The 25,130-nt window shown below is 39.0% G+C and overlaps 2 protein-coding genes across 7 annotated transcripts in view; both read right to left on the minus strand.

Annotated features, from left to right (window-relative positions):
* The window catches only part of LOC111875704 (transmembrane protein 209), a 35,221-nt gene extending 26,184 nt beyond the window's left edge, over positions 1-9,037 (minus strand). The window contains exons 1-3 of one of the 6 annotated variants that reach the window (XM_033750176.1): positions 8,718-8,725; positions 6,404-6,434; positions 1,265-1,393 (exon numbers count right to left, since the gene is read on the minus strand). In XM_033750176.1, the coding sequence (XP_033606067.1) occupies positions 1,265-1,368 (104 nt within the window). In that variant the 5' untranslated portion in view covers positions 1,369-1,393; positions 6,404-6,434; positions 8,718-8,725. Of the gene's footprint in view, positions 1-1,264; positions 1,394-6,403; positions 6,438-7,107; positions 7,211-8,717; positions 8,726-8,811 lie in introns of those variants that run through there. The other 5 variants (XM_023872156.2, XM_023872155.2, XM_023872153.2 and 2 more) reach the window with 5 other exon arrangements.
* Positions 9,038-13,976: 4,939 nt separating this feature from the next.
* LOC111875714 (non-structural maintenance of chromosomes element 4 homolog A) overlaps positions 13,977-25,130 on the minus strand; it is a 28,140-nt gene continuing 16,986 nt past the window's right edge. The window contains exons 5-7 of the mRNA XM_023872173.2: positions 24,420-24,627; positions 20,573-20,688; positions 13,977-14,271 (exon numbers count right to left, since the gene is read on the minus strand). Coding sequence (XP_023727941.1) covers positions 14,191-14,271; positions 20,573-20,688; positions 24,420-24,627 — 405 coding nt within the window. The 3' untranslated portion in view covers positions 13,977-14,190. The remainder of the gene's footprint in view (positions 14,272-20,572; positions 20,689-24,419; positions 24,628-25,130) is intronic.

The raw sequence follows: 25,130 nt of genomic DNA on the forward strand, positions 1-25,130 counted from the left end.
GCCAATGCTCAACTGTGGGACCTCTGGAATAAAGAGCTGAAGTTATAATCACTCATCTGCAATGTTTGAGACATCAATAAGAGTGATGTTGATGGTGAAAATGACAATGATGCTAATAACACTCAATCAGTCATGTTGTTGAGCCCTTCTTGAGAAGCTGCCAATTGTGCAGCTACTCAAGAACCACTGCCAGCATTTTATGGAACCTGAAGGTTCATTATCGTGCTCATAAGATCCCTCCACTTGTCCCTATCATGAGCCAGATTGATCCAATCCATACCATTCCATCCTATCTAAGATCCATTTTATTACTATCCACCCACCTATGTCTTGCTCTTCCTAGTGGTCTCTTTCCTTCTGGCTTTCTCACCAATATCCTACATGCATTTGTCTCCTCCATTCGTGCTACATTCACTGCCCTTCTCATCCTCCTTAACTTGATAATTCCAATTATACTTGGTGAAGAGAATAAGTTATGAAGCTCCTCATTATGCAGTTTTCTCCAACCTCCCGTCACTTCATCGCTCTCTGGTCCAGATATTCTCCTCGGCACCCTGTTCTCAAACACCCTCAGTCTATGTTCCTCCCTTAATGTCAGAGACCAAGTTTCACACCCATACAGACCCACAGGCAAAATTATAGTTTTCTATATTCTAATTTTTATGTTATTAGATAGCAGACAAGATGACAAAAGGTTCTGGACTGAATGGTAGCAAGCATACCTGAATTCTATCTCCTGTTAATTTCCTCCTGAATTAGGCTTTGATTTGTTATAGTCATTCACAAATATCTGAACTGTGCCACATATTCAAAGCATCTGTCAGCTAACTTTATGCTAATCACAATGACAATTAAATCCACTTCTTAACAGTAGAACAATAAAAATTGGAAACCTATGAAATACACATATCAATCACCTCTTTAAGACTATAATGATATACAGAAGAGCAGACTGACACACAAAATATAAAACATATCCAGAAGAAAATGTGAAGACCATTTACCAATGAAAATAACTAAAACTGCATTAGATTTTTTTTTTTTTTTACTATTCCACAAGTTATGTATAAAGCTAAGAAAGAAATGGGAGAATAACATACAGATAAAACTTAGAGAAACTGCTTGTGAAGATTGGAAGTTGGATGGAACTTGCTCAGGATCATGTTGACCTGAAGGTGTTGACTTAAAAGAGTCAAAATTTCAGGTCCTATTATTCACATTAATTAGTTATTTCAAAGACAGCAGTGTAAAGTAATGTACATACACATCATATAAAACTATAGCCATCAGAATTCCATTGATGATTCCCCACAGCAAGCTATTTTTGGTTTTGTGCATCTCCTGAGTCACTTGAAGAGCCTGGTCCATAACAGAAGTCTGGTCCCTTCCTGATCTACAAATAAACAGCAGCACATTAAGACAAGTGTTTAAAGAGTGCTTCTAAAATAATGAAGAAACCTGTATTAACTGACACATGCACAAAGTTAAGTTAATTTATTCTCCTGCAGTAATGCAGTTAGGTGGTCCATAAGGCATCATTCCCTTTAAACAAAAGTCGCCGCTACTTATAATCATTCCCTTCTGGCCAGATCTGAACATTACCTTATGCTACAAAAATGCCATTGCTTAAATTTGTTATGCTGCTAGTGAGTAAAGTGGTCTACAGAGCCAATATAAGGCTTCCCGCCAAACAAATTAGGCTCACATGGGAAAACACTAGTTTGGCTTTTATTTTATTATTTTTGTTCCTCAAACAATGTGATATTTACATGGAGTGAACCATACACCTCTGTGCACAATCTGGAATATAGAAAACTAAGTTGAATAATTCAGACACATTATTTTACTTTACAGTGTTATCAATTAAAAACTGCAGTTTTAATGAACTCATTATAACACTGCATGGCCCTGTCACTTCAACCAACAACTGGAATCAGACTGGACATTTTATTTCTTGAAATCAACCACATTTGAAAAAAAAAAAGTGATGTAATGCAGCTTCTACCTTTGCCGCCATATATCCATAATCCTGAATTAAAAATGTGTGGGATGTTGTTATATGAAGAGACAACCACTTGTTGAACTGTTCTATAATAATGTTATATTTTAGCGTCCTGTTGCACTGATTTAAGTCCATGATTTATTTCAACTGTCTTCCAGTTTATTTCCAGCATATTTATCATATATATTTTAGTTATTTTAATATGAAGACGACAAGGCATGCAATGAACTAGTTTAGCGTAAATCGAATAAGCACCTGAAGATGGCACTTTTGTGCCGAAACATGTAGTGCGAGAGAGAGGAGGAGGTAGAGGAGTGTATGCCCTGGAAGACGGTTGAAATAAATCATGTTCTATAATATTTATTACAGTTGCACAGTATACACAAACGAACTTGGGTTCGAAGAATTGAAGTCTAATAGTATAGTACCAACAATATTACTGCTTGCAACACCCACACCACCACTTTTTGTATATCGCCATATATTCCTCATATATAACACTGCAATGGACAGCATAGAAAACACGTCACTGCCTGTACTGTTGTAGGCTTTGCCTAGCAACAGCTGTTTACTCGCCATTGCTAAGCAATGATACTTTTGTTGTCACATTTGCTTGAATGTGGGCAGTTCCCACATCACCCTCCCGCAGAGATGGTTGCTCGGCTGCTGAAGCAAGTAGGGAAATGTACGTCGCGTCCAGAGCGTGTAGTTGATGCGACGGGTGATGGTGGTGATGCAGCCAGTGCTATGTCGGCTGCGCGGTTGAAGGTGGAGGTGGTGCAGTTGGTGGTTTCACCTCAGGGTTGATTTTCTTGGGGTAGAATGTGAGGGGCTGCCAGGGGTTCCTGACGCGTTGCTGCAACACGGCACCCATGGTGGACGTGGAGGCATCTGTGACAAGTGCAAGTGGCCTGAACATGTCGAGGTGTGCCAGTAGAGTGGCACGTGACAAACTTGCCTTGCACTTTTTGAAGGCCTGGTGGAGCCAAGTGATGGGGCTGGCCTGCGAGGACGGCCCTTATATGAGAAGGTAGTCGGTTGGACCAGATGCTATGGAGTCATCTGGCATGTCTGGGGCGAGGCTTCTGAAGTGTCTTAGAAACTGGGAAGGTTTGCGGTCGCCCATGTCTTCTGAGCTCGGGGATGCGATGCTCTTTTGAGGGGGATGGCGTCTTGCCAGTTCCATTCTCAGCGTTATGTATGGGTCGTGTTTCGGCAGAGAGGTGATAATGTCCTCTACTTCTGAGGCGTAACGCTGATCCAACTGTGAGATCACGTAGCAGAACTTGGTCTTCTTGTTACTGATACTGGCCGAAGTGAACTGTGTTTCGGCTTGAGCAAACCAAACTGTTGGTCTGTCGGCCCAAAATGGCAGAAGCTGCAAGGCAATTCTTGGTGTCTCTGTTGGTACTGGTCTGTTTGTAATGCTGGCATCATGTTGTTTTTCTTCCATTTGGTCTTCCTGCCCTTGTCTGGTATGTAGTTTGCCTAGTAAATTCTCCATCTGTGTTACGTACTGTTGAAGGAGGTCTTCTATTCGACCGCTGTCCATTATTTGTGTTGTGTATTGTCGGGGTCACCAATGTGGAATGTCGTTATATAAAGAGACAACCACTCGTTGAACTGTTCTAAAATATTTATTACAGTTGCACAGTATACACAGACAAACATGGGTTTGAAGAATTGAAGTCTAATAGTACAGTACCAACAATATTACTGCTTGCAACAACCACACCACCATATCGCCATATATATTCCTCAAATATAACACTGCGTTGGACAGCACAGAACACACGTCACTGCCTGTATTGTTGTAGGCTTTGCCTAGCAACAGCTGTTTACTCGTTGCTGCTAAGCAATGATACTTGCATTGTCACATTTGCTTGAATGTGGGCAGATCCCACAAATGTTTTTAGTCTGTCCAGTCAAAAGAATAAAACAAATGAATAAATAAATAAACATCTCATTCCATTCACACTCTTCAAAGGCATTTTCTTTTTGTGTACCTACATTAATTTTATTGTTTTGTGTTACTCTGTGCATACCTAACAAAGAACTACCCAAAACAAACCTAATGATTTCTACATGAAAAAGAGTTTGTAACAGTGGAAGCTGTTATCAACACTCACAATGCTAATCAGCTAAAGAAATGTACTCTAATCAATGCAACTTTGCAGGGCTTTCTCTACTGTCTCAGTTCCATCACAGTTAAAGTAGCTACTTCAATTTATTAGCAAATACACAGACATCTGGTCATATAGTCTGTCCTATTTGTATTTTGACATTCAGTAATATGAATTCTCAGCAGGCTGTTGGTATCTGCATTCATCTGCATGGACTAAATTAACATTTCACATATCCTTCTCCCCCCACCTCCCTCTCTAGCATGCATGCATGAAGCCATCAAAGCCAACACAACACTGACAGGTCAAAAAATATGGCAATCTAGTAATCTGTGTTGACTGAAAGGTCTTGGTTGGTGACTAATTTTCCAGATTTCATTCTGGGGTTTGTTTTTTTGGAATCTGGGCAAACACATGGTCTCTTGCTGCAGATAGGATATAGCAAAACTACAGCCAATGAAAATCAACAGCATAATCATCTCTCTTTTAATACGTGCAATGCTCAAGACAGACATTAGCCTAACCCTGAGCACTGACCAATTTCCACTACCTCTTATCATTGTCAAGAGACTGGAAAATAATTCTGAATAAAGACAAGAAATAAATTAAACTAGACTCTGATGCAGGGCACTTTCAAATATGTTTATGCAAATTTTGGACACATAGATATTATTAAATTGTAAAATATGATCACTGATGCACTACTAATTTCACAAATAAAAAAGGAAAAGTTATTTACACTATAATGCACACAAATAACAGTTTCTATTACATCAGTGAAGATCAAAACAAACTATAAATACATACACCTGTGTTTAATGTTTTCATAATCCATCATTGTGCAAAAAACATTGTGAGGCAAGGGCTGATACATACTCCAACACTTCAACTGGTATATTGACAAGAAGGATCTTTTGTACCACCCTTGATTGTATTTTTTTTAATTGCTAGTGGGGTGGGACTAAGTCCCTTGTACTGTGGCCACTTCTCGCCTATTGTAACAGCCCCAGATGATAGGTGAGGATGATTGTGGAGCAATTGGTGGAATGAAGACTGGCAGGGGAAACGCAAGTACTCAGAGAAAACCTGCCACTTTGTACACCACAAATCCCACTTGACCAGACCTGGGATCGAACCCGGGCCACCGCAGTGGGAAGCCATCGACTAACTGCTTGAGCTATGACGCGGCCAACCCTTGCCTGTAAGTATTTTTCCTTATCAGAGCACACAATTCATCTCCTCTGTGCTTTTTTCTTCCCCATAGAGAGAGGAACCTTGTGTAGTGTGTTTCTGTAAAATGTGTGAAAATCTTGAATTTGAATTGTCACCTACAGTCATGCCATCCACTGCCAACACCAAGTTACCACACATTCACTAATCAAAGTTAGATGTGCTAAGTTCCTTAGTTTCTATAGTGTTGTGCAAGAGACAGGCATTAGAAATTGCCAGAACACTGCAATGGAAGGATAACTGCCTTCATCATTTCACCGTCTTGTGCCCCACAGCCCTGTATGACAATATGTGCTCATATAGATCCACTCCTGCTTTTGTGTTCATTACAGTCAATAACAGCTAACAGTTTAATCTTTTCCTTCCTTTGCCTGTTGGAAGTCTTTTATATCTGGGCAGTGTGCCTACTGCTCAGCATCCACATGTCCCTCTTGTCTCTCCACAGCATGGCAAGTACATTATCCTTCTGGTGCAATACCCGTTCACCCTTTTTTACTTCTGCCTCCTTTAGAGCTTTCAGCAATCCTTTTATTGAGTTCAATGTTGCCCCTACAAGGCCAGTGTTCACTTCTGCAAGCTCTTCACCAAGTGGAACACTGGTGTAGAAACGCTCAAAATGAACGGTGTAGCCTTCGTTGGTCAGTTGACCCAACAAGTGCTTTACTACTTCAACACCACTGCTATCTTGTTCAGGGCCCTTCCCATAGGAATGGGAGGGGGGGAGGGGGGAAGAAAAGAAGGAAAAAGAAAGGTAAAGCTATCCTTGTTAACACGCCATACAGGCCTGCAGATCTGTGAGACATCGAGGCTCACACATTTTATAGACAATAAACTCACAGATGGCAGTGAGTAATGTTATCGGCCTTACAAGCCAGTTGCCCATTAACCCCAGGAAAATTTCTGATACTCATTTCTGTTGAAGGCTGAGTCAATGCCGGGGCCACAGCGCAGCTGGAAGAATCAAGAACCGAACTCATAACCTTCCAGCTCGTAGCATAGTTCCTCAACCAACTATGCTACCACGTGTGCGATCCTTCCCATGGTATACCTCAAAATCCATATGTACCCAGTCCTGGTTTCTGCTAGAATGAATAACTTCATGTCACACTTGTTGGGTTTCTAAGGCATGTAAAAACTTAGAAACTATGTCAGTGCACATACACAAAAGGGTTGACAGAATAAATTGATACCCATCTTATTGCAACAATATCTGAAAGAGAGAGTGCATTAAAAATACCTGTGAACTGTGGTCTTTCAATTTATACAGGTTATACACATTCTTCAATCCTACGAGAAACCCCAGAAGTAGAGAGGGAAAAGGTTTATGATACAGTTGTGGATGTTAAGAAAAAAACAAATTATTCTCTAGATCAAGAAAATGTGCCCTACATAATGAACTACCATCAAAATTAACTTGGAACATAATGGCGAATTTACTGGAAGAACCTGTGAGCTGGGCAAAAGAAATATCCCTTAAGGTACAGAGTGTGCAATTCAGAAGACACCAAGAAGGGCACACATTCAGAATATAGTGGTAAGTGTACCATGATGTTCTTGTTCTGAAATATCTGCAACACAGACTACCAATATGGGACTGTCAAGTTCCAGAGGAAGCATACAGATGACAGTAACTGATATTCTGTGGCATGAATTGTAAGTTTTGTTGTATCACACTAAATCTCTACTTTAAAGCATGAACCTCAGCTCTTCTGAATTATACACCTTCAAATTTCAAGATAAACATCCCCTTACCTCTGGTCTTTTGTGATACCACATCCTTTGGCCAATTCCCATATTGTGCCAGCCAACTACACCAGCACTGACAGGCAGTACATTTTCAAAGCAAGAATGTCACCTGAGCACATGATACCATATACTGATAGTTAACCATAAAAGGATAACTCTCGCTCTAAGGTAAAAGATAAAGCTGTCCCTGTGTTTTAACTAATTAAGCACTACGCCATGAAGACGTATGGGGGGAGTGCGTATATAGATCCACGTTTTCTTGACCTTGGCATTAGTTTGTGAGTGACCAGCTTCACAACCCGGCAGCGTTACCCCCGGGGAAATAACATCCCCCCCCCCGGTACCTATTGAATAGAAGGCTGGGTGGCCCCAGATCCGGTCTGGACGACGTGGATAAAATTCTAAAACCCATCGGGGCTCGGAACTCGAACCAGACTCTATCATTCTGATACTTACATTACTACAATCAAAGCCACGCAGCTCTTTCTTACTATGACAATATCTAGACTCTTATATTACCTTCAAAATAACATTACCATCATACCTCAAAAACAGGTATCAAAGAGTTTAAATAAATAATAAAAACTCCAGTCATAATGCATTTTCAAACTGGGGAATTATAAAGCACGGTGTTCCACAAGGATCAATTTTAGGTCCCTTACTTTTTCTTCTCTACATAAATGATCTATCTAAAACCATCAACAATAAATCTAAACCAATTCTATATGCAGATGACACTAGTATAATATTTAAGAACTCTAAATTTGACAACTTTAAAAATGACATAAATATTGTATTTGAAGCCTTAAACAGATGGTTCGAAGCCAATTTACTCTCATTAAATTTTGATAAAACCCATTACATATCATTCACAACTAAAAACAACCACCAAATTGATCTGGACATCAGTTATGCCAACAAATTAATCTGTAAAGTACTTGATACAAAATTCCTTGGAATACATGTAGACAGTACACTGTCTTGGAAAATACATATTGAACAAATTATACCTAAATTAAATGCAGCTTGCTATGCGATGAGATCAATTAAGCCTTTTATGTCACAGGAAACATTGAAGATGGTTTACCATGCCTACTTTCATTCTATTATGAACTATGGATTAATATTTTGGGGGAACTCTTCACATAGTGTAATAATTTTTAAAATACAAAAGAATATAATTAGAATCATTACAGGATGTAGAAGTAGAGATTCATGTAGAGAATTATTTAAGAAATTAAAAATTCTACCTCTTCAATCGCAATACATATTATCGCTTCTCCTATTTGTTGTTTACAACAAAGATAAATTCAAATTAAATTCTGATGTCTATAACATGAATACTAGACAAAAATATAACTTCCACCTACCCTCATCAACTTTATCAGTATATCAAAAAGGAGTCTACTTTACTGGCATAAAAGTGTTCAACAATCTGCCACAAAGTATTAAAAACTTGGGCAATGATACTAAAAAGTTTAAATCAGAGTTAAAGAATTATCTACATGCTCATTCCTTCTACTCTTTAGATGAATACTTCAATGTAAATAGAGAATGATGTAAAATTAAGTTATATTAATTTTTAAGCTAAAATTGCCTGTACTTATGTATGTAACCTTTTGACTTGTTCTGTATCCAAAGGTACTAACCTGCTTAGGATTCACAGAATGTAAATAAATTCAATTCAATTCAATTCAAATTACAACTAACCTCATTCTAGCCGGGACCGCACGTATACAGAATGAAAATGCATTCACACAGTAACCTTCGATATAGGAGCCGCAAGTATGCTTTGAGAAAACCGACAGAAATATTCACGTGACACTACACCGATCTCTGTGAGTACTACAAACAAAAATGTTCACTACGAACAATTAACAAAAAATTTTGACGCTAACTTCCCGCCTTCAAAGGCTTAACTCAACTCTTTTACACATTCTCTCTCATTAATCCGTGATTGTCATTGTTGCCAACTGATAATTTTTCATTTTACCAGCAGTTTTGAAAGAGGTAATGCATGATACGGTAACATATAGCATTGATTCATAATGTTATGTACTTGTGTTTATAGTTTAATTTCGCAGAGTCCTTTGAAACTAATTTCACCAACTTGTGATAGAGTCTCGATTCGTTCGGGAGTCTTGAAAAGGCCCTTGACATAACATGGCATATTGGCTTGCTATATAAATTATCTACATTATAATTTTCGATGTGTAATCAAACTTATTAGCTCTTTCCTTTCTCAGAGAAAATTCAAAGTTTCAGTCGAAGGCGAAATGTGTACATCAAGGGATATACAAGCAGGAGTGCCACAAGGTTCTGTTCTCTCCGCACACTGTACAGTCTATGTATAAACGATACGCCCCAAACGCCTGGTGTCTATCTACTCGTAGGTCTCTTTGCTGACAACACCTGTATATATGTGACAGAACGCATTGAGAGTTATGTTCTCAGAAAGCTGCAGCAAGGTCTCAGTGTTATTGAGACGTGGTGTGATCGCTGGAACATAAAAATCAATGAAGATAAAACTCGGGCAATCTACTACTCTCATAGACTTAGGCCCCCTCAGGCTCATCTTACATTGAATGGGCAGAATATCCCCTTCATCAATCATGTAAAATACATGGGCGGAATCTTTGATAAGAGGATTATGTGCAGACTTCACATAGAAATGATTGAAGCCAAGGCCTTCAGAACATTTATTAGAATCTACTCCCTATTCAAAAGTGAGCATTTAAACTATTCCTCTATAAGGCACTGATCAGATCAGTAATGACTTGTCCCACCTGGGAATTAGCGGCAGACACTACCTCCTAAAATTGCAGTGCATGCAAAACAAGGTTTTGCGTACCACTGGAAATTTTCCAAGGTGTACACCAGTCCGCGACTTGCACGCGGTTTTCAAATTTCCGTGTGTATACAATTATATAACAAAATTGTGCAGATGACAAGCAGAAGTCATACAAAATCATGATAATGAACATGTTTGCAGTATAGGACAAGGTGAAGTCAGACACAGAAAATATAAGAGGATTAACTTGGTGGTGGTCAAGCTTATGACCGTTCAAATAACTAAATTTTCATTGTAACATAAGAAATGTAAGTTAGGCATGATCTGCTCTGTAAAGTAAAAGGAAGAGTTTTCCATAACATATTATATGTGCGAAATATATACTTGACGAAAGGTTGAGTGTATTCATAAGAGACAGATCCATCTTCTTGTCAGAGAGCATGTTACATAAGGACTATTACCGCAAGATTTCAGTTGAAAAAAAAATCTCTGGTCGTGGGTCTCAAGGGGCCTGACGCCAAGACAAACTGATTTGCGTTAAACCAGCTAGTTGTAAAGTAACTCTGACTCTGACTTTGAGACAGTTTAATTGAAATATAGCAGCTGCCAATGACAGCTGAAGTCTGGAAGTGACTGTAGCAGAAGAAGTAATTGGGACACTGACATTGTGAATTGTGTAAGTGTGGATAAAAGTGTGCAATAAATTCTCTAGATCCAAGACCGGTGTGAAGTCATTTGTCATGTCATACAGCCAACACGTGACAATATATGTATATGTATATATATAGGTAAAGTCCCTGTGCTTAACAGACAAGAAACAAAACATAAGTGCCAAGTGCTGACTGAGGAGAAGTTATATGACACAGGGGCCACATTTGAACATACACCTCCAAAATCACTGAAACATCTAGCTCAAGAGACTGGAGTGTCAAAGTCTAGTGCAAGAATGGCAACAAAATTGCTGAAGCTTAGACCCTGTAGAACAGTAATCCATGCCTTGCAGCCACATAATCCAGCTAGCAGGGTTCATTTTCGCAGTTGGTTTCTACAGTCTGTCGTCAAAGGTGAGATCAATCTACAATTGACATTCTTTTCTGATGAAGAATGGTTTCACTTGCAAGGATACATAAATATGCAAATTATCACTACTGGAGTTCACAGAATCCACATCTAATCCACAAAGTCCCACTCAATTAAGTGAAAGTTGGTGTCTGGTGTGCTGTAAGTGCAAGGATTGTTGGAATTGTTTTTTTAATGAAACAATTGCAAAAGACATGTGCAGGTCATTCTCAGGCAGTTCTTTCCAGAGTTAACAAAAATGTAGGACTCTAGGGTTGGTTTCAGCAAGACTTAGCTGCTGCCCACACTGCACGTATATCTATGCAAGTGTTGTCCAATGTCATCAGGGACAGAATTATCAGCAGTGGTATTTGGCCAGCACGTTCATCTGATCTTAATCTTTGTGATTTTTTTTCTTCTGGGGTTGTTTGAAGGACAAAGTTTACAACAGAAACTCCCAAACATAAGAAGAACTAAAAGAAAATATTTGTAGGGAAACTGCAAATATTTCTGCAGAACCTCTTCCACTGGTGCAAGGAATGTCTTACATGTAGAAGGGCAGCATCTTCAACACCTCCTGTGGTCTGTGAACAAAGGTAAGAATTTCCCTTCATCCAAACATTATCGGCTGTCAGGCATGCTGATTTATCAGCAAAATTTGTATGTGTCTTGCAGGAAGCAGTGAACTGGATGCCATGAGGAGCCATGGAACTGGTCAACAAAGTAAAAATCCTCCCTCTATAATCTGTATTATTATGAAAAAAAACTACAATATAGAGAACAGTTTATTTTTAAATTATAAAACTCCAGTAAAAATGAATGCATGAAAAAATAAATATGTAGCATATATACATACAGTACACAATATACAATGCTCAACACAGAAATCACAGCTTCTGACATGACCCATTTGCAGTATGTTAAGATACAAAAATACTTGCAACTTTTCTGGCAGTAATTTAAAATGTCAAGTACTTTAATTCTGTTTACTCCAGAGATATTGCTTTCACACTAGAGTTCTTTATATGATGTGTTTGTAGTGTATGGGAAATACCATGATGTTGCTGCCAAAGACTTCTTGAAAGTGCAAATTGACACAGACTTCCACAAGACATTGGACAACACTGCAACTAATTTGAAAGTTGTGGAGCAAGACAGTGCAAGCAACAGCGACATTGTGTACTGGGAAATGAAGTGGCCGGTATGTGTAAGCTTGCTGCTTCAGTGCAGTCCAACTGCCTGGGTTAATTGCACTGCAAAGCTGTTGTGAGCACCATGTTATTCTTGAAAGGGTTACCCATGTAGTGCAAAGCATAGTAAAGATTATTAGCTGGTCACATTAGAAAACTGGAATAATTCAGTCCACGGGTATGCAATAAAATAGAAGGTGCCCATAAAATTGATAACAGTCCCTACAGTTGAAACTTTTTAAACACACACAACAAGCCAGTGTCTAACGGAGAGAGCAGTGGCTTGATCTCAGCAGTCTCCATTTTGACTGAACATTGCAAGGTAATCTTATACGATCACTTATTTGGTGTCTCATACAATAATTGCAAGGTCAAATTCCTGATGAAATGCAGCTGGAAGTCGTCCAATTCAATACAGTGACAGCCTACCCGCGGAAATTTGCAACAGTTTATTCGATTAGATATGTTCATAGTTAGAAACGCTACCATTAAATAGCAGCGAGGGTCACAAGGGTGACTGAAAATCTTAGTAAATGGGGCAGGGGAGGGAGGAGATTAGGTTGTGTGAGATGGGTGGTATTTTAAGAACAAGGAACAGATAACAGACAGTTTCCAAGGATGATCACTAGTAGTAATAGCAGCAATACCACTAGCAGCTGTAAGAACAGCAGCAGTTGTAGCAACAATTGCATCAGCAATAAACCTGTGAACTTTCATAAGACAAAGGGTTGGGCTGTAACATTTTTGTTTACTTGTGGGAAGTACACATATTTGTTTATTGAGGTGTTTAAACCCTACTAGTAGAAGTAAAAGCACAATTATATACAATTATTTTTAAATGTATTAAATGCATGTACCCCATTTTTGTTATCTTCTTGATGTATATATATCCCCCCCCTTGTCTAACTGAATCGCGCTCTTGTATGGCACTCCTTAAAGCACCTAAGATGCAATGCAAGCATTTGGTTGTGACCATACAGAGGGCAATATTTTCTTGGAGCTGCAATGGAAGATCTCAGCACTGTTGTACAAAATGAAGAATTTTCTCTCCAGTCTCTCCTGAATTCCCATACTTTCACTCTAGTCAACAGAATCAAATTATTATATTATATATTATATATACAGTCGAACTTGGTTATAACGTCATCAAAGGGACCTAAAAATAGTGTCGTTATAAACGAATGTCGTTGTAACCGAAATGGGCACTTCCACAGTAGCCTTATGTTAGTCACGTAAAAATCTACCAAAAACCGAGTTAAAATGTTGCATTTTTTAGTGAAATACGTAGTTAAGTACAGACTAACGTAACATTAACGTGGAATTGCCCAAATGTGTAATATCAAAGACATATTACAGCGCTTTTCACTGACAATACACACATTATTTCACGAATCACTTTAACTTTCTCTTCAATGCTTAAAACTTTCGTTTTCATTGTCATGTTTTCGTTACTGCACTTCTCTGGGTTTAGGCAGGAACGCTATAGGGTAAGTAGACAATGTGAGGTCCTGTTAGACGAGATTCTAGGAAAGGAATGCAGTTAACAACCTGCCACATCCTCTTGCACTATTCACGCAGTCCCACCCCACACCCTTGTTTTCGCATAAAACCCACGCTCCTCTTGCAGCCCGCGGTCGTATTCTTCCAGGACAGTCACGTCAGCAAGTAGAGAAAGTGAGGGTGGGCAGACACATCGAACTTTCCCACGATATCAGAGAAATTCAGGAATGAAAATGACGTTACATATGAGGTTGATGCATTTGTGCATGTCGTACTAAACAAGGTATAAAAACAGTTACTTTATGAGGAATTAGTTCATACCATTGAATATTTGACGCAATAGACAAGGTGTCACAGAAACCGATGTTGCTATAACCAAGTTTTATTGTATATTATAACAAATCAAATTCTTGCAGATTTTGTGGCTATTTTTATGTGTAAATGATGCCCACTTCTGTGTTTACTTTTGACACTTATTTCACAATTTAAAAAAGGCAGAGGAGGGAGGAATGAAAGTGGGAGCAAGGAAATAAGGCTTATATGTGCATGTCAATGATGTGAGTCTTGAGCAGCAGTGATGTTTCTTGGGTTTAACATTGCACGTCTAATTGCAAATGTGTTCTTCAGTTCCTGAAAAGGAATAAAACAAAAATTACACCTTACTACTCTGTGTACATGTATGAAGAGAAGAATGTGTATGTTAGTGCTCTCCACACTATTACACATATTGTGACCAAATTCAGCATGTGGCAGAGGACCTACCTGCTGTAAATTTTCACAATTTTTTTGTCTAAGTATCCAAAAAGAATTTTGGAAACCCCACTGGAACAGTTTTATGCTTACTGCTGAGAATCATTTGTTCTAGCATATAAAGGTATTCTGCATTCAATAGAGCCCATAAGAAATGCCCTGGTTATCCTACATGTCAATCTGTTATGATTTTTGAGACATTAGTTTCCAATTTTCCATAAATGTAACATACTTTTTTATTTTATATTAACATCATTAGGTTGAACAATATAACTTTTCAGTGTATTACCCTTTCTAATTTACTTGTGCATTATGCCCTGGCAACACTAGGTAAATCAGCTAGTTTTAACAATTTCAAATACAGTAGAACTTGGTTATAACGTCATCAAAGGGACCTAAAAATGGTGTCGTTATAAACGAATGTCGTTGTAACCGAAATGGGCACTTTCACAGTAGCCTTATGTTAGTCACGTAAAAATCTACCAAAAACTGAGTTAAAATGTTGCATTTTTTAGAGAAATACGTAGTTAAGTACAGACTAACGTAACATTAACGTGGAATTGCCCAAATGTGTAATATCAAAGACAGATTACAGCGCTTTTCACTGACAATACACACCGCACTAATACTGTATATTAAAGGTAGGCCTACTCACCAAATTACAGTAGATTACATCAATTGTTGTGCCTTACTGTACCTAGATACGAGTACAGCAATCAGTTATCTTCATCTGTTTCCTGTTACTTGCCCAATACACACTTTCTAAATTACGTTCAATGTCCATATCAAAGAAATTCAGGAATGAAAATGACGTTACATACGAGGTTGATGCATTTGTGCATGTCGTACTAAGCAAGGTATAAAAACAGTTGCTTTATGAGGGATTAGTTCGTACCATTGAATATTTGACGCAATAGACAAGGTGTCGCAGAAACCGATGTTGCTATAACCAAGTTTTACTGTATTATAAAGTCAACAAGCCATCAGCTGCATGTAATGTTTGCTCTTAGGCTGGGATGGCAATCATTTTAACTAGCAAGCCATATCATCAGCATATGTATGCTTTATAGGCAATACATCTTTAGTGATGTAAACCAGCATGTTTATTTCAGGTATCTTGCTTACACATATGAGAGTTGGAACTTTAATAGTGGCAACACTGCTGTAGAGACGCCAGGCAATGGAACCAAATAATGTCATTTACACCACACGTTAGTTACATACCTACCTTGCCTCAGAGCAAATGGACTCTCCCTTCCCACATCATGTGCATGCGCAGAGACGAGAAGAAGTGAGCCTCGTGTCAGCTGGAGGTCTGATGTAGGGCTGTCACATTTTCGAAACAGGAACAACTGAGTTGGATAAAGATTGAATGTGCTGGAGGCCGTACAGCACGACAGTGTCATCAAGGTCTTCAAGAAGCTTGCAGGGAATCTGCATTGCCTTACAGAACAGTGGCAAGGTGGCTAAAAGCCTTCAATGATGGACGCCAAAATGTGGCAGACATGTGTCAGCCAGGTCATCCTAATGTCAGTGAAGAAGAAGTGTATGCTCTTTCCATGTTACTGGAGAGTGATCGACGCCATACAATTCTTGAGCTGGCCTGAGAGACAGGATTAGCACATATGACTGTGCTTCACATTCTGAAGGAAAGCCTGGGTGTGAGAAAAATTGCATGACGATGGGTTCCGCGTGATTTGATGGAAATGCAGAAGTGGCTATGATATGACACTGCTTGTAACCACTTGGAGTGCTACGAGCGCAAAGGAGAGGCTTTCTTACGCCGTATCATTACGCTGGATGAGACATGGGCCAAATCGTACAAGCCACAAATGAAACGCCAATCGAATGAATGGCATCATTATGGGTCACCACGAAAATCAAAAGTTCATCAGAACCTCAGCAACGTGAAAGTTATGGTGATTCTCGTGTACAACTGTGATGGTGTTATCATAACACATATCGTTCCCCGACAGCAGACCATCAATACGCAGTATTACTGTTCATTTTTGGAACACAACCTGTGACCAGCTTTGAGAAAGAAGCGCCGTCACTTTCTGCAGAACCCACCCATCATTTTGCAGGACAATGCTCGGCCGCATGAAGCGCAAGCTGTGGCTGATTTGTTCGATCGATGAGACTGGGAAGTGCTGTACCATCCACCATACTCCCCAGACTTAAGCCCTTGTGACTTCGACTTGGTTCCTAAGATGAAGGAACCACTTTGTGGCATTCACTTCAGAACTGTTCCAGAGATTCTTCAGGCAGTAGACCGCTCCATTCGAACTATCAACACAACAGGCGCTGCTAAAGGTATCCTATGACTTCCACATCGTCGGCAATGATGCTGGTGACTACAGTGAAGGACAGTAAAACTTTGAAACATGCATCTATTTTGTATCAGTTGTAAATAAATAGTTGCCACTATTAAAGTTCCAACCCTCGTAGATAAAATTAAGAGTGCATAATAAGTGACTTAAGAAGGATATAAGAACACCAATCATGTAGCATGCATTCATCAAATAAAAATTAGTCGACCAATAAAAAAGTATAGCTCTAGTACTTAGAGCTGATAGTCTAGGAAAAGCTGCGCCGTGGATGGGCAGGTCCATTCGTGAAAGCTGAGGGGTGTTGTGATTAGTCATTCGTCTGCATTCAGTGTGAGGTGACGTCTGAAGAGCATTCTTCCTGTACAGTCAAGTTAAAAAGTTTTGACTCTTGGGGTCATATTTGAGTGTATTATTCTCTAATTACTGTATTAATATTGTGATGCGTTACCTTACGTCCATCGCTGCGCAACGGCTACAACGGAAATTGTTGAGTTCCAACAGAGACAAATCGAATAAAAACAGACCGTTGCGAAGGAGGTCTCCTGAGGCAACGGATTGCCAAACACTTGAGTTTGGAACAGGCACTTCCATGGTAACGCAAAGAACAGGAAGCCGTTGCACAGACAATGCAGAAGCAACGAACGCATCTCCCCAGAAATGAACTACAGAGAGTTTGTTGCGACCGTTACATAACAGCAGATGGTAGAAATGAAACAGTGAGGAATGGTGTCTGGTATCCAGTCCGCAGAACACCTACATAAACCGAGAGCTAAGGAGACAGAAGACAGCAACAAGACAGCAAGAAGTCAGTATTGGAATAGCTGTCGCCGAAGACAGTTGAGATCCAACCATGGCCAAAGATACTTGAGACGTCGCATTGAAGTATTGGGCCAGAAGTCATGCGGTGACACGTGACAATATTTTATTTTATTGTTTATTTTTATTAATTGATTTTCTTTTTTGTTTATTTATATTTGTACATTTTCTATCTCCTTTAACATGTCACCTACACAAAGTAAATTGAGTGTGAAAGTGTTGCATTCACAATTAAGAGAAACTGTTAGTAATGTATATAAGTATGTGAAAGAGGCTGGGCCAACAATTAAGTGAAGAACATAGGAGTGGAAGTAGCAAAGGCAGCAGGTGTATCGGAAAGTAGTGTCAGAAGAATAATAAGAGAAACAAATAATATCAAATCTGGGGCTTCCACTTCCTTTTCAACACCCCATAAAGAAAGAGCTACGAAATCTCTACTAGCCACTTTGGATGACTTTAATGAGTCTGTGGTTCGAAGAACAATTAATGACTTCTACACAGTCCTAAAATGGAGACCTACCCTGAAAAAAATTCACGAAAAGTTGAAGAAAATGTTACATTTTCAGGGATGCATCTCCACATCAAAGAAAATTATTTTGAAACTGGGGTTCCACTGGAAGAAAACAAAAAATAATCAGACACTGCCGGTGTTGCCCCTTTAAAATAGACCCGCGTAATTTGTAAATAAACTCTTCATGTATATAACAGTGAAAAGTGTATAATAATGTATAGTGCATAACAGTCTGCCATTCAGCACGTAAAACTTAACATCGGATGTGTGAACATCAACGAGAATAAACCACCATCACTATGCAACACAATGAGGTAAGAAGTTATATCTTTTTGAGAACGCCTGTACTGCATTCCCCGCCACACTTGTCGGCATGCTGGAGCTCTCCCCGCCACTACCAATACTTCTCCTACCCCGCGTCGGAGGACTGTCACCTCTAAGTACTAGAGCTATAACTTTGCTTATGAAGAAAAGTATTTGAATATACTCATTGTATATTTCAGGTAAAAAGATAAAGCTATCCCTGTAACAGACCATGGAGGCCCAATGGGTTGTGAGATGTTGAGGGTCCCACATTTTCTAGACAACTGACTCACAGTTGGCGGTGAGATTGTCAGCCTTATGTGCTGGCCGCCACTTACCCCCAAGAAGATTCCTGCTACTCATCTCTGTCAGTCAAGTGGAACTTTTCAAGATCAGAGGAAAATGGAAGGGCAACCAGCAAAAAGCAATTTTCTATCAATTTGAAATCCCAGAATCACTGCACCCAGCTTGAAAAGTGTTGTGGGGTCGGCCTATACCTATTCCTGCCTTAAGCTGTTACTCTAACTCAAGGGTCTCCAAACTACGGCCCGCGGGCCACATCCGGCCAGCGAAAGAATTGTGCAGAAATGCGCCAATTGAACTAATTTTCCAATGAGTACTGGTAAAAAAATACTTGTTCATAGATTTCAAATCCATTAATTAAGATTGTGTTTCAAATATATTGATATTCCATATTATGTTAATATTAATATTATTCACAATTTTACTAATTCTGGACCGCATACTGTGCGGTATTTCTTTGCACTTGTTTGGCCTCGATCAGCAGTGTCACTTCATGGCAATGCAGGTAGCACGAGCAGTTCGTTACTAGCCGTCTTGTGCACAAGACTTCTTGCAGTGGTGCAGTGTAATTGTAACAGATCATCACCGCCGGTGTCGTACTTATTACCATTTTTGTATTAAAGGCAACTTATGCCCAGTTTTGCTCTAACTGTTCCGAGAATTGGTAGCGAGGAATGTTGAATTTTGGAAGCGATTTGCTGATTTGGATGCCAGTGCTCAGGAAATTGGATTGCTTCAAAATCCATTTGACTGTGATGCTGCAGATGTCCCAAGTCTAATTCAAAAGGAAATTACTGAACTTCAGGAAAATTATCATATTAAAGACAAATACAAGGAAGGAAATTTGATCAAATTTTATAGATTTCTGAACTCTGAGCAATTCCCAAATTTAAAGAAATTTGCTTGTAAATTTATCTCCATTTTTGGGATGACATATCTGTGTGAACAAACTTTTTCCCAGATGAAGTACATCAAGTCGAAATACAGGGCAAATTCATCTGATGAATATTTAAAGTCGCTACTTGTGATTAGCGTTTCAAAATCTGAACCTCAATTTAATCAGATTTTAAGAATGCAAAAAGAGTTTCATCATTCACATTAATTGTTTTATTATAATTTATGATGAAAATATGAGCATTTGCTGCTACTGTCTGTTGTCATTATTATAGGATAATTTATTCTCACATACTTTGTATTTAGTTTATGAAATTCTGTGCTTTCAATAAAACTCATATACCTAGAGTTATTAATTTCTCATTTTATCCGGCCCGTTGAAAGTGCTGAATTACCTAATGTGGCCCGCGTTTCGAAAAGTTTGGAGACCCCTGGTCTAGATAATTATAACAATGCGGGTAAGTTGCAAAGAACTAGAAGAAATTCATTTACATGGTTAAAATGCAGATGAGTCAGCATGCTCAATATCAAGCACTTGACACACTTTTGGGAATGCTGTACTGATGCATACTATTAAAAGAAATTGTTTACTGAACATTTATATGCTCAACTATTCAGATTCTTAGTACTCACAGGACTTGGTTATTGCTTTGAATTACAAATTCAACGAATTTCCAACTATCCACATTTGAAAACATGTAAAATTGTATCTTCTCAGGTGGGAATTAGCAGATGCTTTGAATTATTAGAATGTTTAATTATCCAAAGCATTTTTCACTACATATTCACAAAAAGAGAGAAGTGTTTCACACATGAGAAATATATTTCATGCTGTATATATTTTATCAATGCATTTGTCTTCCCTTATTGAAAGCTATGCGCTATTAATGATTAAAAATATAATATCCCTAGAAAATTATATCATTAAGTTACCATTTTTGAACACAAAATTAGTGAATATAATAGTGTTCTCCTTGCACCACTTAGTGAAAACCAGTATGTTATGACTTAACTGAATACTTACTTCCCACTGGTTCATATCAATTTCAAGGACCATCTGTTGTCTCGTTTGATCATACTTCTTTCGATTTTCTATGACATCTCTTCGAGCAGGTGCAATGACTGGAAATCTGTTTTCATCTTAAAAAAAATTGTACCAAGCTAACACACTGATAATGACAAAGAGGAATTAATACTGTGAAAGTGAAATGGCATCCACAAAAGAATTATAGAGATACATAGGTACACACACAATAAAATACAGGATATAGGCAAGCAGACCAATGAGTTACATCTGCCATATACATACAAAATTCTGAAATGGAAGCCTGTCCATCTGTTCATCACATAACTTAAGATACCTCCAGATGATACTATGATTTGAAATTGGGTACACATTTCATACGCGGTGCTACTGGAAAGTTCCCAGATTAGGTTAAAAAAGAAATGCTGGCTCAATTTACTCAAGTTTGGCCACCATCTCCTTCAAAATAGTCTCTTTGGGAACATATACAGCTATCCCATCATTTTTACCAAGCATCATGGAAGTAATTTTCCTTAATGTTGTCGAGTATTGCTTGTGATTGATTGCCTTTGGATGTCAGACACTGTTTTAAAATGTTGTCCCTTCAGTTCCAGTGACTAGGGAGGAAGGGGAATGATAACCATGTTGCTGTTAGTCACAGACTCTGTGGTTTTCAGGGACGTGTGGGCAGGCACGTTGTTGTGATGAAGGAGCAACGCAGCACATGTTCAAATTTTCTGCTAAGATCTCCTGGCAAACTCCATAACTAATTCTAGCAGTGTCCGTGAGATCATGGATTGTTCAATGATGGTCTTCGTGGATGAGTTCTTGAATGTTTTCAACTTTTTGCTGATGCTTGGTCACCCTGAACATTTGTCACTTTCAACCGACACTCAACTAGTCTTAAAATGTGAATGCCATTCAAAAATCACTGTCTGGCTTAAAGAAAGTTCTCCAAAAGCCTCATGAAACATTCCAAGTGTTTCAGTAGCGGATTTACCAAGCTTCACGTAAAACTTGATGCAGACACATTGCTCAATTTTTCATTCCATTACAGACAAAACATAAAACGAAGTAAAAAAGCACAATGCATGTTCACAGTGCTGTGTCACGTGGTAGACTGATGTAACAGGCTTTTGGAAGTGTGACCTTGTCCTCCCCTCTCATCTTCTTTCACAAACATAGTTACAACAATAACAGTCAGGGAACTTTCCGATATGGGTCACAACTTCCCAGTATAGCTGTCCAGTTTAGGGGATAGTCAATTGATTTTTTTGTGTATGGTTAGGGTTCTCTTAAAGTCCTCACTTTCATCTCACAGTTGGATATTTCCTCCTGAGACACGCAGCAGGTGGCTTGGGTCAAGCTTGAAGCCAGCTGCCCATCAGTAAATCCATCAAGTTAATGCATAACATGAGACCAGGTCCTTTAGAAATTCTAAGCTTTGACAGGGGAAGTCATAATTTTAGCAGGGTCGTTTTATGCTACCCCAAGTTCCAGTTTGACAGCCACGCAGCAGGTGGCAAGAGTTCACTCCTAAACTCCGGCCCCATGAATATTTATTTTTCTAATTGGAGGAAATGGATTAGGCAGCCTCCCAGCTTGCCTGGTCAAGCCAATCAAAATCTGAAGTGGGATGTCCTTAGCCTGAATTTTGGGTAACCAGGGCAGATGTTTACCCTTCAGAGAGTGCTTGGCTGAAGGACTCTGAAATTTACACTTATCGGGGATACATGTGTTCGATACCTCTAATCCCCATATGCATACTTCATGGTTCCTCTGGAACTAGTGTGTCTTAGTGACTAGTTAAGGAGCCTAAATCCACCAATCAGTTAAGTGGATCACCATGGCACAGTTATCACTTGAATAGTGCAATTCGAATAAAGACTTAAAACTGCTAATTGGTGTTGAGTGTTGACCTTCCCCCCTAATCACCAAAGTCACAGCCAGTAAACAGGACCTGAGAGGAGTTGAATTTCTCTGCCAGAGCCAGTAGTACAAAAGAATGGCTATACCAGAAAACTTAAAAATCCCTGAGAGTGTATCACTTTGAAAACCAGAATAATTAGTGGCCAGAATTACATATTTTGTAACTTGTAAACGGTAAACCATAAAATTGGTAAAGGAAAGAACGTTTTTTACCAGCCTGTTGCAAAATGGATCAGGAAGTTGTTGAATGTTAAAGAACAAGCTGTCTCATTATAAGAAAGTCGCTGAATATTGAAAACCAGCAATAAAATGCTAAAAAATATTTGTGAAATGAAAGAAACACTGTGATATACGAGGTGTGTTCAGGAAATAACGGGAATTTTAAAATTTCGCGGGTTTGGAGAGTCCAATTGTCAAATTTTTTTTTTATTATGTTGGTATACATGCCCCTGAAGTACAATAAAATTTTCAGCTGTATTCATTGCTTACTTTGTCTGTGGCAGCCGCTAAGGTTAGACGTGTTTTTATGAGCTTGGCGATTTTCGTTTGTTAAAAGAAATGGATCAAAGAATTTGTATCAAATTTTGCGTAAAAAATGAAATAAAGTGTTACAAAGTGTGTGAAATGTTAACAAAGGCCTATGGTGAGTCTGTTATGAGTAAAACAAGAGTTTACGAGTGGTATAAGCGTTTCCAAGATGGCCGTGAAGACGTTGCAGATGACGAGCGCCCCGGACGCCCCAGCACATCAACAACCGATGAAAACGTGGAAAAAGTGAAAGCAATGATTATGAATGATCGCCGAATCACAATCAGAGAAGTCGCTGATGATGTTGGCATATCGATTGGCTCATGCCATGAAATTTTTTCGAATGTTTTGGGTATGAAACGCGTGGCAGCAAAATTTGTTCCAAAATTGCTGAATTTTGAACAAAAACAGCGGCGAATGGAAGTTGCTCAGGAATCACTAAAGGAAGTCAACGATGATGCAGAATTACTGAAACGTGTTATAACAGGTGACGAAACATGGGTTTACGGATATGACGTTGAAACTAAGGCTCAATCGTCTCAGTGGAAGCATCCTGGATCGCCAAGACCGAAAAAGGCTCGACAAGTGCGTTCGAACGTGAAGGTTATGCTTACTGTGTTCTTCAATTTTAATGGCATAGTGCATCATGAATTCTTGCCTCAAGGTCAAACGGTCAATAAGGAGTACTACCTGAAAGTTCAACGCCGTTTGCGTGAGGCAATCCGAAAAAAACGCCCGGATTTGTGGAAAAACAATTCATGGCTTTTGCACCACGATAATGCACCTGCTCACACTTCGTTGCTTGTTCGTGAATTCTTGGCCAAAAACAATACTGTAACGATGCCCCAGCCTCCATATTCGCCAGACATGGCTCCGTGTGACTTTTTCCTATTTCCAAAAATAAAGAGAACCTTAAAGGGCCGTCGTTTTACAAGCATAGATGACATTAAAAGCGCATCGCTGAAAGAGCTAAAGGCTATCCCAAAAATCGAGTTTGAGAAGTGTTTCGATGATTGGAAGAAGCGCTGGCGTAAGTGCATAATATCGAATGGGGACTATTTTGAAGGCGACAACATTAATGTAGACGAATGAATAAATATTTTTTCCAAAATACGGAAATTCCCGTCATTTTTTGAACACACTTCGTATACTGTATACTGGCTGAAATATAGACACTTAACTTTAAACTACTTTTGCCCATCTATGATACTTGAGAGGTCATGCTCTGGATTTAGGAATCACTTTCTGTTGTGCCACCTCAATCATACCATATTGCTTAAACTCACTAACCTACAAACAAGCCTGACATGCAGACTTCACTGTACTCACATCTACCAGCATGTTCTTCCAAAATGGTGAGCAAACTGTAACATACTAGAAATATACATACCCCAAGAAAAATCAATATATCCATCTTTCACCAGGAAGGAAACATGGAATATGTTTTCTACTGTAGCTCCAAAAGAGTCTGGATTGATGACTAGCTCAAAATAGCTTATTGGTTTGTTCTTGTTTTGTCTGTATGCTGCAGTCACAACATTCATAATATAATGTACTGTTTCTTCAACTCCATCTTCTTGTTTCTCTATGCGTTCCACCTGAAAATAGATACCCACTGTAATCAATACGGTTGAACCCAATATCTCCAGCTGAAGCCCTTCAGGCAGACAAACACTTCTTTTACACTGATGATCCACAGAAAAAGGAATGGAAATATTCTGACAGGTTGGTCATCATCATGCAAAACTTGTTTCATATTAGGTTCAAATCTCAACCCACATATTGGATATTGTAAGATTCTTCTAGGTTCTCCTCAGTCCAGCCAGGGAACTTATGTGCAGTGAGACTGTGATACAGCATGATTTATACTGAGGACTTCACTCGAACTATCAATTTCTTATTGTCACCCGAATGGAAAATCACTGCATAAAACGAGGGCACCCTTGTCATATTGAGTGATACGTAACTAGCTACCACTATTTTCCTGTAACGTTCTGCACTAACTGTACTTACAGTTTTGTCTCCAAATTTACTTATGACTAGCAGTCCCTGGAGGTCCTGTTACCCCACTCACTTTCCTACCTTTTTCTCAGAAAAAGTT

This window comes from Cryptotermes secundus, unplaced genomic scaffold, assembly GCF_002891405.2.
Source record: "Cryptotermes secundus unplaced genomic scaffold, Csec_1.0 scaffold478, whole genome shotgun sequence".
In the NCBI taxonomy this organism is placed as follows: Eukaryota; Metazoa; Arthropoda; class Insecta; order Blattodea; family Kalotermitidae; genus Cryptotermes; species Cryptotermes secundus.